Source organism: Piliocolobus tephrosceles, chromosome 12, assembly GCF_002776525.5.
Source record: "Piliocolobus tephrosceles isolate RC106 chromosome 12, ASM277652v3, whole genome shotgun sequence".
Classification (NCBI taxonomy): Eukaryota; Metazoa; Chordata; class Mammalia; order Primates; family Cercopithecidae; genus Piliocolobus; species Piliocolobus tephrosceles.
Window position 1 is genome coordinate 123,491,991 of NC_045445.1, and position 14,968 is coordinate 123,506,958.

At 39.1% G+C, this 14,968-nt stretch overlaps 1 protein-coding gene across 3 annotated transcripts in view; it reads right to left on the minus strand.

Annotated features, from left to right (window-relative positions):
- POLA1 (DNA polymerase alpha 1, catalytic subunit) overlaps window positions 1-14,968 on the minus strand; it is a 324,710-nt gene that overhangs the window by 287,347 nt on the left and 22,395 nt on the right. For all 3 annotated transcript variants that reach the window (XM_023202598.1, XM_023202600.1, XM_023202599.1), the window contains exons 11-16: window positions 9,981-10,093; window positions 8,808-8,924; window positions 7,203-7,277; window positions 5,599-5,737; window positions 4,736-4,890; window positions 226-310 (exon numbers count right to left, since the gene is read on the minus strand). In XM_023202598.1, the coding sequence (XP_023058366.1) occupies window positions 226-310; window positions 4,736-4,890; window positions 5,599-5,737; window positions 7,203-7,277; window positions 8,808-8,924; window positions 9,981-10,093 (684 nt within the window). The remainder of the gene's footprint in view (window positions 1-225; window positions 311-4,735; window positions 4,891-5,598; window positions 5,738-7,202; window positions 7,278-8,807; window positions 8,925-9,980; window positions 10,094-14,968) is intronic.

The window sequence follows — 14,968 nt, forward strand, 5'->3', positions numbered from 1 at the left end:
AGAAAAAAAAAAAAATGAACCAGCTGAATAGAAGGCAACCAACCCAATAAAACTTAGTTTCCACGGCAAAAACAAAAAACAAAACAAAACAAAATGCTCTTTAACAATATGCACTATTCTTGAAAACAATTTTTGAAAAACAAGTTACTGATGCAATTGCTGGAAAAAAAAAATAAGGAAATTCAAATCAAGCTGTTAGTAAACCAGCTTAAAAAAAATACATACCACAGAAGTGTGACTGAAAGGGAGGCTTTGGGGCTGCTTTGTCCAATGCGAAACTGTGATGGACCAAAGCTGCCACAGCAATAATCTGCAAAGAAAGGAGGGAAAAACCCGCTTACCAGACTGCTACTATATATTCTGCATTCTCACCAAAACCACCAAGAATATTTAAAGATACACATTTAAATACATACGAAAACTTTGGCCAGGCGTGGTGGTTCATCCCTGTAATAACAGCACTCTGATAGGCTAATGCAGGTGGACTACTTGAGGTCAAGAGTTCGAGACCAGCCTGGCCAACATGGTAAAACTCCATCTCTACTAAAAATACAAAACTTAGCTGGGCATGGTGGCGTGCACCTGTAATCCCAGCTACTCAGGAGACTGAGGCAGGAGAATCACTTGAACCCAAGAGGCAGAGGTTGCAGTAAACTGGGATCATGCCACTGCACTCCAGCCTGGGTGACAGAGTGAGACCCTGTCTCAAAAAATAATAAATACTTTAAACTTTTTATTATAAAAATATGTAAACATATTAAAAAAGACAAAATAATAAAATAACTCCCATATAGCCATCATCCAGTTTCAATTATCAACTCATCTATAACCCTACCCACTTCCTTCCTTTCTCTAGATTATTTTGAAGCAAAACCCAAACCCATCATTTTATCTGGGAAGATTTCAGCATCAATCTCTAAAACTGGTTTCTCAATCATGGAGTTATTGACATCTTGGGCCAAATAATTCTTTGTTGTGGGGGCTGTCCTGTGCACTGTATGATGTCAGCAGCATCCCCAGCATCTCCCTACTAGTTGCCAGTATTACCATCCCCAGATGCCCTGAATTGCGATAACCAAAAATGTCTCCAGACATTGTCAAATGTCCCCTTAGGGGCAAAATCTCACCCAGTTGACAACCACCACCACTCTGAAAGATAAGAAGTTTGAAAAATATAATCACAATACAATTATCTCACCTAATACAAGAATAGTAATTTCTTAAAATCATCAATTATCCAGGCAGAATTTAAATTTTCATATTTTCCAATTATCTCAATTTTATTTACCACATAAGGACCATACTTTGTAATGGTTGATATATAAAACTACAGATACAACCCTATCCCATCTGTCATTCCCCTGCAATTTATTTGTTAAAGACACCAGGCTGTTTGTCCTAGAGAGTGCCCCATAGAATGGATTCCACTGCTTGTGTCCCAACAGCATCATTTAACTTGTTTTTCTGTCTCCACACTGCCTACAAATTCATAGTTAGGTCTAAAAGCTTGATCAAAACCAGGTTCAATTTTGGAGCAAGAATACTTCAGAGGTGCTGATTACTTCTATCAAAAGGCACAGGCACATAATGTCTGCTCATCTCTACCTTAGAGATATAAGTACCCACTGGTGATCACTTCCTAGATCCATTATTTCACCGGCAATTACAAAGTGGTACTATTCCATTTATCTTTCATTTATTAGCTGAAACCTTCTATGAAGAGTAACTTCCCCATATCAATTATTCGATTGCTGAGGTATAGTATGTGTTCAGAAAAGTCAAAAAACTTATTCATTCACTCCCTTTATCAGTTTTCAAAATAATGAGTTGGTTCCCTAGCTTCCTTCAGAAGTGATCAATGTGGTGTCATTGCAGACAATATCATTATGAACTCATGGATCTGATGTGTTGCAATCTGTTAAACTTATTCTTACCCTCACATTGTCCCATCTTTGTTCAGTAGAAGACTCTTCAAGTTGATTCCTGAGTCCTTTTGACATATCTTCAGTAGATTTTAATACTGTCCTTGCTTTCTGGTATAAGATGTTCCAGACATCCTGGACACTTCCTTCCCTGAATCAGCCATTACTCCAGAGAGCCCAATTTCCTTTTATTAGAAAATGGGGCTGGGCACGGTGGCTCACGCCTGTAATCCCAGCACTTTGGGAGGCCAAGGTGGGTGGATCACTTAAGGTCAGGAGTTTGAGACCAGTCTGGCCAACATGGTGAAACTCCGTCTCTACTAAAAATACAAAAATTAGCTAGGCATGGTGGTGGTGCATGCCTGTAATTCCAGCTACTCGGGAGGCTGAGGCAGGAGAATCACTTGAACCCAGGAGACAGAGGTTGCAGTGAGTGGAGATCACATCACACTGCACTCCACTCCAGCCTAGGAAGAGAGCAAGACTCCGTCTCAAAAAAAAAAAAAAAAAAAAAAAAAAAGAAAAGAAAATGGAAACTGGAAACCTCAATCTGGACACTAGAGGTGGATACTTTTTTAAAATTTTAACTAACTACTAATTAAACTTCTCCCAAACACTTAACTATGAACTATGGCCACCTAACGCATTAACTATTATTAAAAGATCACGTCAGGTGCAGTGGCTCATGCCTGTAATCCCAGCACTTTGGGAGGCTGGGGTGGGCAGATCACGTGAGGTCAGGGGTTCAAGACCAGCCTGGGCAACAAGGTGAAACTCCATCTCTACTAAAAATTAACCGGGTATAGTGGCCCACACCTGTAATCCCAGCTACTCGGGAGGCTGAGGCAGGAGAATCACTTAAACCTGGGAGGCAGAGGCCACAGTAAGCCGAGACTACATCACTGCACTCCAGCCTGGACAACAGGGTGAGACTCTGTCTCAAAAAAAAAAAAAAAAAAAAATCAAATCACAAACTAAAAAAAAAAAATCAGAGTGAAAATACTGACAAAATGCTCTTAAAGAAGATCCCTACCAATGTCAAAAGCGCTTAGGAAGTTAAAACACAACAACAAAAATAAATAAATAAAGCATCAGTCACGACTGCATGTAATGTAGGTCCCAACCTCCTACTAGGACAACTGGCAATAAAAGAGAAAGAAGTAAGCATTTATCCTGTCTTTCCTCAATAAACCATTATGGCATAACCAAATAATACTGGCTAAAGAGAAAAATTTAATTTTATAGAAAAACTTAAAAACCATGGACAGAATTATAAAAAAACCACCATTTTACAGTTCCTAATGAAATAACTAATTCAGGCAAAAATGACTAATAAATGAAGCCATTAGCTCAGTGGTTCTCAACTGGGGGTAATTTTATACACACATACACATCCCCTGGCCTTGGGACATCTGATGATGTGTTTGTAGGCATTTTTTGGTTGTCACAACTAGAGGGGAGGAATGCTACTGGCATCTAGAAGGTAAAGACCAGGGACGCTGTTAAACATCCTACAATGCCCAGCACAGTACTCCACAAAAGAATTATCCGGCCCAAAATACACACAGTGTCAAGGTTAAAAAACCTTAGATGAAAAGCTGATGGAGAATTACAATAGTTCTCATTCATTCAGCTGCTAATCAGACACAGACTCGCTAATAGCAGGTTATTTTTTTCCATTGATCCCAGCCTTTATCAACTAATAGCAGCTTAACCAGACATTGTGTCTTCTGATATGATGTAATATGAAGTACACTGCATCACCTATAAAGCATTTTGGCTAAAAAAGTTGAACCTGAATCTAATTTGATCCTTTAGAGCTCATTTATAGTATGTGAAAATATGAAGGATAAGGCTGGATCGGCACACTTTTTCTTTCAAGAGCCAGACAGTAAATATTTTAGGCTTTGCAGGCCATATGGTCAACGTTACTACTCAACTCTGCTGTCATAGTGCAAAAGCAGCTGTAGACATGGTGTCTTCCAATGAAACTTGACTTACACAAATAGGTAGCAGGTTGGATTTGGCTTACAGACAATTCATTGCCTGCCAACCCCTGGTATAGAGGAAAAGTCCAATGACACCACAACAAAGCAAATAAATAGAGAAAATGGGATATTCTACGAGACAACCAACAATGATTCTTTAATTTTTCAATGTTATTAAAAAAACTGGAGAGTGGGAGTGAGTTCTTCCTATTTAAAAGAAATTCAAGAGGCACAGAGATTAAACACCATCTGTGAATCTTATGTGAATCCTGATTCAAACAAACCGAGTGTTAAAAGGCATCTTGAGAGACGGCGTCATCTAAGTATGGACTGAGTATTTTAGATTATACCAAGGAGTCAGTGTTAATGTTATTAGGTGTGCTAAGGGTATTATATAAGAAATACCACATTTTGAGAGAAGCATACCAAAGTTTACAGGGAAAATGACACAATTTCTGAGACTAGCTTTAAAATACTTCAAGAAGACAAAAAAAGGAGAGAAATAAACAAGTGTGACAAAATCTTGCTAACTGCTGAATATGAGTGATTGTTATGGGGAGTTCATTTTATTATTCTGTCTGTGTCCATTTGAAGTTCTCCTAAGTAAAAAATTTAATAGACAAAAATAAGTTCAGCAATCTAAGTCTTTAAGAAAGAACTCCAACACCAGACAAATTCAATTCATTCTCTATAATAAGAGTTTAGTAGTGAATTAGTATTCTTTCCCCTCCAAAAAGAACAACTTTCTCTTAAAGCAAAGCTCTGCAAGTTCAGGCAAGTATCGCATCTAAGGCATGGGTACAAAATCTGTCCTATTTTTTAAACCTCATTTTGATGGTTCTTTGCATTCTGCATTGTCTTCATGCTGAAAGCCATCACGACAAGCGGTGGAGGACTGACATCCTTAATTACATTCACCAGGTCTGGTTTCAAAGCCATTGCCTCAACTTTACACCAACTGATTGGCTGATTCAAGAGCTCTGAAAAAGAATAGATACAACAGATCAATAGCTATTTACTGAAAAAGAAAAACTACTATAATTAAGACATCTGTCATTAACTGGCATATTCTTCAACCCTGCCTTCTAATAAGAATGACATATTATAACATCTAACTAAAAATAAGCCACATTACTGGGTTGTATGCAAATCCTCACGTGTGTGTACATATGTTCATTTTCCTGGGAAAGAGGTCTATAGCTTTCATCAGATTCTCCAAAGAATCCAGGACCCAAAATAGGTTTTAAAAAAACTGAAACACTGCCTTGGAGGAATCATGAAACATTTTTAAGACAAAGCAGACTATCATAGAAGCAATTACTGAAAAACATCAGGTAACAGGCCAAACATGCACTATCTATATTGAATAGCGATTCTCCTCCTTCAAAGGTCAGCAGTTCACTATGCAGAACAGCTGGGCCACATCAGCCAGGTCAGAAGTACATATGAATAACAGCATATTGAGGGATGCACCCCAAACTAAGGCCTCCCTCAGACTAAACTGCCAGGCATTACAGAGATAAGGTGATTCCAAATGTACTCCCTATACTCACTCAAGGAAAACTGAAGAAACAAACAGAAAAGGAAGTAGACACATTAAAATAAATAGATCAATTTCCTAACTTCCCTTTTAAAAACCACATCTATCAGCAATCTATTCAGCATTCTGAGCATATTTTTTTCCTTACGTGGACTTTTTACTTCAAGCCAACAAGGTCCTTTGATCTTTCTGTTCATCAAGAACAGTTCCAGGCTAGATGTGTTGGTCCCAAATACATGAGAAAAACTTTCTCCTTTCAAATCTTGAGGAAGCTGTGGCATTTCAGCCTGAAAAAGGCAAAAAAAAAAAAATCTTTTTGTTTAAAACTATTACTTTGCATTTTCCAAAGTCTATATTTGAAATAAACAAAAGCCTCTCTATGAAGCACAGAAGAAACCCCTTTGATATATATGAAACGTAATTTGCCACAAATGAAATCCAAAACAATTCACAGTAGGAAACAAAACCAATTCACAATGACAAAATAATGCATCTTGATGACATCCATTAGAAGAAAAATAGGCCAAGAAGCTCCCCCAAAAGAGAATTTCTGTCCAGAGCTGTACATGCCTTACTGATAAACAATAGCCAAGTAAGTACCACTCCATTAGAAGAATGAAAGCAATAGAGTGGAACCCACTGAAAATACTTTTCATCACCACTGTCAGAAATAGTTCTTAAGTTTTTCTTCTCTCGGAGGCAGAGGTAGGCGGATCACGAGGTCAGGAGATAGAGACCATCCTGGCTAACACAGTGAAACCCTGTTTCTACCAAAAATTCAAAAAATTAGCCGGGCGTGGTGGCGGGTGCCTATAGTCCCAACTACTCAGGAGGCTGAGACAGGAAAATGGTGTGAACCCAGGAGGCAGAGCTTGCAGTGAGCCGAGATCGTGCCACTGCACTCCAGCCTGGGTGACAGAGTGAGACTCTGTCTCAAAAAAAAAAAAAAAAGTTTTTCTTTTCCAACGTTGTAGGAACAAAACACTAGAACACAGGTAAAAAGAGGTTAAGGGCCGGGCGCGGTGGCTCAAGCCTGTAATCCCAGCATTTTGGGAGGCCGAGACGGGCGGATCACGAAGTCAGGAGATTGAGACCATCCTGGCTAACACGGTGAAACCCCGTCTCTACTAAAAAATACAAAAAACTAGCTGGGTGAGGTGGCGGGCGCCTGTAGTCCCAGCTACTCGGGAGGCTGAGGCAGGAGAATGGCATAAACCCGGGAGGCAGAGCTTGCAGTGAGCTGAGATCCGGCCACTGCACTCCAGCCTGGGTGACAGAGCGAGACTCCGTCTCAAAAAAAAAAAAAAAAAAAAAAGAGGTTAAGGTCCAGTTAATTAACATCCCATAGCAACATAGCAATGACCTTGCCTGTCACAGGACCAAGAGCAGCACTATAGCAATGCTACTGACACTCCTCTCTCACCTTTCCACTGCTCATAAGGGACACTTCAACAGATTAATGATGTCCAACTCCATCGTGTGGCATTCTTTCCACTTGACAAACAGTCGTGCTGTTTCAACTTATTTATTTAAAGATGCATACTCGAAAGCAGAGAAAGGCAGTGTAACCTGTAGTCTATATACTTAAATTAATTTTATCCATTTCAATTATTCATTACTATAAATCCACCTCATTGAACTGTGAGCTTGAGAAGCCCTACCAATACTTGTAATTGAAAGTTAGTTGAAAGTTCAAAAACAGAAAAATGTCATTCTCAAGCAAAACCCAGTAATTTTCTTTGTTTGACTTACCGAGTATTTAACTTCCAAGTACTCAGATTTTTCTGGGACATCAGGTATCTCAAAAGCATAGTTCTTTTCCACTGGCTGGGTAAGTAGATATTTTTAAAAATCCTTAAGACAAAAACTTTTCACAAACTCACCAGTATTACACATACAATACATGCTCTTGTACTTAATCATCAAGAATTCTTATGGAACACAAAGGTAAATAAAGCCAAAAAGGTACCCTTTCCTCTTTTAGACACTGGTCTAAAACAACCAGTGTCAAAATGCTAAAAGGACTCATCTTAGACACTACAGAACTCAGAAATATTTGCATTCAAGAGGGGCAATAAAAGATTAAAATTTTTTACAATGTTAATGCATTAAATGATTTGCTACTATTTTATATTAAGCAACTCCATCTTGCTAGTATAATAATTAGCATTATAATTATAGTTTATATTTACTGAGTGTTGGCTATCTGGCAAGGACTGTTCTAATCATCTAATATGAATTAATGAATTTAACCCTTTCGGGAACTGTTGAAATAGGGCCCTATTTCTCAGATGAAGAAACAGGCACAAAGAATTCATTCAGCTGGGTGCGGTGGCTCACGCCTGTAATCCCAGCACTTTGGGAGGGTGAGGCAGGCGGATCACTTGAGGTCAGGAATTTAAGACCAGCCTGGCCAACATGGTGAAACCCCATCTTTACTAAAAATACAAAAAAAAATTAGCCGAGCACTGTGGCATGTGCCTGTAATCCCAGCTACTCAGGAGGCTGAGGCAGGAGAATTGCTTAAACCAGGGAGGTGGAGGTTGCAGTGAGCCAAGATCGCACCACTGCACTCCAGCCTGGGCAACAGAGCAAGACTCCATCCAAAAAAAAAAAAAAAAAAAAAAAGTCATTCGGCACTTGTCCAAGTTACACGCTATTAAGCAGTAGGGCTAGGACTTAAAGCACAAGAGGTCTGGCCTCAGCACCTATGCTCTTCACCAGTATATCACAATTGCTTCTAGAATTGTAAAGACTTGACCCATCAGCCACAAATCAAAACTCAAATAGTTTGTTAGCCTTATCTTCAGTAACTCAATCCTCCCTGCGATCATTATTAATAGCCAGTATTTTGAGCAGGCTATAGCCCCCACAATTATGGCCAAAGGCATCAATCTCACTAAAATCAGGACAATTTATCATAAGTAGCAAATGAACCAGAGATTTTCATTCTATCAGACTGTATCACAGTCCCTGATTTTTAGAAATAAAACCTTACTTAACTTTCTAACCAAAACATCTTGGCAACAACTAATACGAACAAGATCATAGCAGTTTCTTCTCCACTTGGGAATGAGAGCACAAGACATGTTGCAAGCACCAGAGGCAATTAATTTGCTATGGATTATCTTTCTATTCAAACTAATAAACATTATTTTATAAGCAGTTTAAAGAGAAAGAAAAAATATTTTTGCAAATCTAATATACCGTTTTTACATTCATACCTATGAAATTTCCATTCAATAAATTATAGCCGCACAGAAGGCATTTTACACAAAGAAAATATACAATAACTATTTGCTAAATCAGAAAATAAACAACAAACAGAGCTGGAAAAAAAAATCCCCAAATACAAACCTTAGACTTGAACTTCATAATTTTATATTTTGTTGCTATTTTCTCATCAAATTCCTCATAAACATCCTTCATTGAAACTGGAGTTCCTGTTTCTTTCCCCGTATTTAGATCAATTTTCTGTTATCCCAGAGAGGGGGACAGAGGGGAAAAAAGCATCTATACATAAATGATCTTCTCAACCACCAAAAACCCACGTCTGTATCAATTTTCATCCTCACCCATTTAAACATTTAATAGCAGTCTTACAGATAAGTTCGAAGATACAAACAGACCCAAAAAATGTACTAAACCAAATGCCCAATTCCTCCCAATGGGATAATAAAAACAAATCAGTGATAAAGATGATCAAGTCTACAAAATGGATGAATAAGTATTGTAAATCCTGACCAAGAGACTCCACAGTTCAACTGACATGGGGAGGGGCTGAGAGGGAAATGGGGATGTTAAGTCCCAATAAAAAAGGAGAAGCAGACCGAGCATGGTGGCTCACATCTGTAATCGCAGCCCTTTGGGAGGCTGAGGCAGGTGGGTCACTTGAGGTCAGGAGTTTGAGACCAGCCTGACCAACATGGTGAAACCCTGTCTCTACTAAAAATACAAAAATTAGCTCAGCGTGGTGGCGGGCACCTGTAGGAGGCTGAGGCAGAAAAACTATTTGAACCCAGAAGGCAGAGGTTGCAGTGAGCTGAGATTGTGCCATTGTACTCCAGCCTGGGCGACAGGACTAGGCTCTATCTCAAAAAAAAAACAAAAACAAAAACAAAAAGGAGAAGCAAATAGAATTGAACTTGTTAATAAATGGCAATGGCGGGAATACCACTGCTGTCTATGCAGCAAAACCATGAAATGCCATGTCACATTTTAGAACCTTATAGTTCCAACCCTGATTATCATGGAAATGAGGAGTGAGGGAAAGAAAGCATTATATACTAAAACTCAGAAGCTTTTATACTCTAACAAGTTGAAAAACTGAGTTCTACTTTAATTTTTCTACTTTTCCCAACGTCTAATAGGATTGCTGACCATCAGTGGTCACCAGGCGAGCAGCAAGAAAGAAGCATCAGGATTGTAGAGAATTTGTAGCCCTATTGAAAGACAGAGAGCTGGCTGCAAAACACAGAATGTGTGGCAGATTCAACTATTGAGAACTAAAAGCTAATCACTAATGTTTACCATTTCACGGGGAAGGAAGTAAAGCGTTCGCTCGATATTTTTCACCATGACACAACAGCTCACATGGGTCTCAGCTGACTCAATCCAAACTTTGCCAAACAGAAATACCACACCTGAAATAAGTGAAAATCACGAGAAAAGAAACATTTCAATTTCACCTAATTAAAGGAGCAATATAGAGGCTCACTGAATGTGTCCACACATTTATACTTTCATGATAACTCATTTTGACAGCAAATATATCCATTTCCCACTCCCCAAGACCAGTTCTTTACTTAGTACTACACTAACACAATGGTACAATGTATGACCACTGGGAGGACAGGGGACAGAATGACTCTCTAACTTGGCATAAACAGCTTCCCCACAACCAGGATTATACACATTAAGAGAAAGAAAACAGGCCGAGCATGGTGGCTCATGCCTGTAATTCCAGCACTTTGGAAGGCCAAGGTGGGTGGATCGCTTGAGCTCAGGAGTTTGAGACTAGCCTGGTCAACACAGCAAAACCCTGTCTCAAAAAAAAAAAAAAAAAATAGAGAAACAAACACAAGGATTTTTCAACAAATCTCATAATTAAGCCTCTTGTGACAACTTACAGATCTGAGAATATACTTATAATTTTTTAGCACTTGTATTTACCTATGAAAACCAATATTCATATATCAGGATAACTAGTGCATCAGTGTTTTTCTATATGTAAAACTGTGTTTAGGAAAAACATAATTTACCTCATATTTCTTATTCCATATAATAATAAATATCTCACAATAAGGACTACTATTTCACCTTTTCTACCTCACAGCTACTTAGGACGTCTAACTAGGTAGTGTTTAGAATGTTCCTTTCTATTCTATTTCAGTTTAACAAATGGTTTAGTAACCAAATCAGTAGATGCTCTCCTTTTGAGATCCCTAAGGAATGAATACCATAAAGTAAAACCATGCCTTTTAAGACATCAAATCACTGTTTATGAAAATTGGCCACGAAGAACAGACTGCAAACATTTGTTAATCAACCCAGGAGATGGTCACTGTGCAAAATCCTGGGCTCTGTGAATAATTAGACAGCAGTAATCAACAAAGCCACTCAACACAGCCACTTATCTGAGACACTAAGAAAATTCTGGCACATGCAAAGGCCAATTACCCCAGTTTCAAAGACTACTCATCAGTGACTCCTTTTGTCACACATCCTGGTAGAAATAAGACAATTTAAGAATTTTCATTTCTGCAGATGATTAAAATTCTTTTTTTAAATTATACTTTAAGGTCTAGGGTACATGTGCACAACGCACAGGTTTGTTACATATGTATACATGTGCCATGTTGGTGTGCTGCACCCATAGATGATTAAAATTCCTACAAGAGTTCTGAGACTTTCAGCTTAGGGGGGTAACAGGGAGGGTAGATGGGGAGGGAGAGGGAAGGAAGGACTATGGGAACATTAAAAAAGAAAAAAATCACAGTAACTCAAAAAATTAAAAGTCATCCTCACAACAGTTAAAGATAGAAAAACAAAATGCCATGCAAAGAAAAATAAAGACCCTAATATTGGATTCAAAGATTCAAATAGCTCATTTTACAGTCAAACTAATATCACACTTCATGCAACACATTTGACACTGTTTATGCCTCATTTGCCACAAAAAAGATCATGGTAAACAAAGATTACATTCCCCCCAAAGTTACTAGCTGAAACCAGGTGCAGTCAGGATTATTCAACCTTGAAAAAGTCATAATGAAGACAGGATATCTCCCCATATGCAAAGAGTAAGATTCTTTTCATAATTATGGAGCATTCAGCAACAACTGACTTACTTAGAATCTGTTAGAAAGTGAGAAACAATAACAGGGTATTTTGGAGTGCTTCATTTTTATTAACAGCATTGATTTCACCAAAGCTCAGTGATCATTACCTGCTATCACAATGAAAGTGTTCAACCCTCTGAGATTAAAGGAGTTTTTTTAAGCTATCTTATTTAACCCGTTGGCATCAATAACAGAGAAAGATGTGCCATAGGAGAGAACACAACCTGAGAAGTACCAGGGAACCAGAACAGCAGAGTGGACCGAGGGTGAGAAGCCCAAGCTTCTACCACTAAAGAGCTATTATATTTTTTGGAGCCTCAGTTTCTTAAGTGCATAACTAGACTAGCTGATCTCTGAGGCCTTCTCCAGCACCAGAAATTTCATTCGGCCTCAGCATTTGGATGACAGATCAGTAACAAATTAGTATCTCTTTCAATTGCAAAATATTTTCCAATATTGGTTGAAAAAGCCCATCCATGACTATGTTCAGTACCAGGAACTCAACACCACCATATATCATAAACTGGTTGCTTTGCCAATATCGCTGTGCTTCAATGCTTCAATCTTCCAACACTTGTCACTACAGACCAGCACTAGTTGAAATAGATTTCTGTGATGATGGAATTGTTGTTTCTGAGCCATCCAATATGGTAGCTATTAGCCACAGTTGCTATTGAGCACCTGAAATGTGGCTAGTGACCGAGAAAATAAATGTTACTTTGTATTGCATTTTAATTTATTTAAATTTAAAGAGCTACAGGAGGTTGGTGGTTACCACAGTGGACAATGCAGCTCTAGATCCTTACCCTGCAAAACAATACTCTGTTTACTAAGAGTATCAACCAGTAAACAAAATGTAGAAATAACCAACTCATTTTCACATAAGAAAGAAGGTTGCTGCTTCTTAAGGTTCTAATCCGTGGCAACTGACACTGGCAATATGAAGCTTTATGGGTGTATTTACTTCATGGGGTTGTGGGGGAGTGGGGAACCATTCACTTTTGTGTTACACATTCTCATACCCCACAAAGCTACAAAGCTTTAAGATGTAAACTCAGTAATAGTAGCAAATACAACATTAGTCTCTGAAATTTTTCACCTGCATCTACAGGACTGTCAGTCACTGTGCAGTTTGTTTCAACAACTATTTATTAAACACCTACTATGTGCAAGGCATTGTTGCTGGATGCTGGAAATAAAAGATCCCAGCCCTCCAGGAGCTTACAGGCTTTGTGGCAAAGAAAAACACAGACTCAGATCATTTCAAAATAATAGGACAAATGCTACAGTGGGAAAGCCTATGATGTAGTCACAAGGAGAAAGTGCTCCTAGACCCGTTTGGAAGTTTAGGTAAACTCCCAGGAGATAACATCTGGGCTGAATTTTAAAGAATGAGTCAGATGAGGGCATTCCAATCAGACAAAAAATAATGAGTAAAGGAACACAGGTATAAAGAGTAGCAAAGTATATACAGAGAACTATTTCTAGGGAACAAAATTCATAGACAGCAGGCATCAAAAGCCTTGCTAAGGAGTTTGGACTTTATGTTGTAGGCAGTAGCCACCGAGGATTTTTTTTAATGAGGAAATGACATGGTCAGAATTGCCCTTCTGATCAGTCCCTCTAGCAATGATGTGGAGAACGATAGCTAAGAGATCAATTAGGAGGCTGGTGCAATTGTTTCAGTGGGCAAGAAGGGATCAGGGTAGCAGACATGAGGAGAAAGAGAAGGTAAGTTGTCCATTTTCAGCAGAGAAAACTAACCAGACTTGGAAAGGGAAGTGAAGAAAAGCAGGCAATCAAGGATGGCTCTCAGGTTTCTAGTTTTGATGGGACCATTAACCAAGATAGGGAATGAAATACAGCATTAAGCAGATGCAGCAAAACACAGGGAGTAATACTGGGATAGCCAGGACACTGTGCTGCCCAGCTCCAGGTAATACCAGTCACACTGCTGTGCTCCAGGAAGGTCACGTGAAAATGGTATTCCCTGAGGTTGTACAATGGGGCAGCCCTGGGTTTCAGCAATGGATGGGAAATCATCTGCTCAGTCTCATGTAATCACACTTGCCGGCCTTCCAACAGAGTAACAAAGTAGTCAAAGAGGTGAGAGGATCTAATCAAATCATTTTGTCCTAAAGTAGGTTAAAATATCATTTCTAAAATTGATTATATCTTTTCCTAAGAAACTAACACATGGCAGTGTGCTACTCAAGTGGCTCAAGAGTTTATATACATTTGATAAGCAGAAGCATATTAATGCTTCTGACCGTCCCCACCCCTGCCAGAGATCATTAACATTTTTCCAGTTAAAGTCAATACCTGATTATCTCTAAGGTAAATGCGGCCTTCAATTTACTCATACACTTGCTTTGCTGACATCTAGGTACTCCCTCTCTTTTCACTAGATACAGCCTCCAGGAAACCGCTTTGAAAAATACACTATTTGCACGTACCACAGATCCAAAACAGGATCCAAATAAAGACAACTCTGTTTAAGAGTGCCTACTGTATTTAACATTAATCCGACAGATCTTGCAATACACAGTCCCACAATGAAGATGGGTTCAAAGAGCCACAATGAACAGCCTCCGAGCTTTTTGTGAGTCAAGAATTCACAGTATTAGCACATTAGGATGACCTAAAAATCATCCTTGATTCCTCCTTTCTGTCACCTCCCCCATCCAATCCATTAACAAGTTTGTGTCAAAAGACATGTCAAATGCCTTTACTTCTCTCCTCTCCAGCCACCAAGGTCCAAGTAACTAGCAGCCCTGCCCTGGACGGACTGATCTCCAGGGCTTCCACACTTCCCCATTACCCCACACCAGCCTATCCCTCCACGTGTGTGTGCACACATACACACACACCACAGTGCTTATTCTCTACACAAACCACTGCTCCTGTTAAAATGTAAGCCCAATTATGTGACTACCACCCCCTGTACTTAAAACCCTCCAATGCCTCCCCATTGCTCTTAGAAGATTCAAACTCCTTAACGAGGTTTTCAGAGTCCTATATTATCTGGCCTTTGTCTTTATCTCCAGCTTCATTGTATACCAATCTTGTCACTTGATTACTATGCTACAACCACACAGGCCTCCTCCTTACTCCCTCTAGGCCTTGCTAGTACTGGCTCGTTAAGCTGAAATGCCCTTTTATCAGCTCTGCAAATAC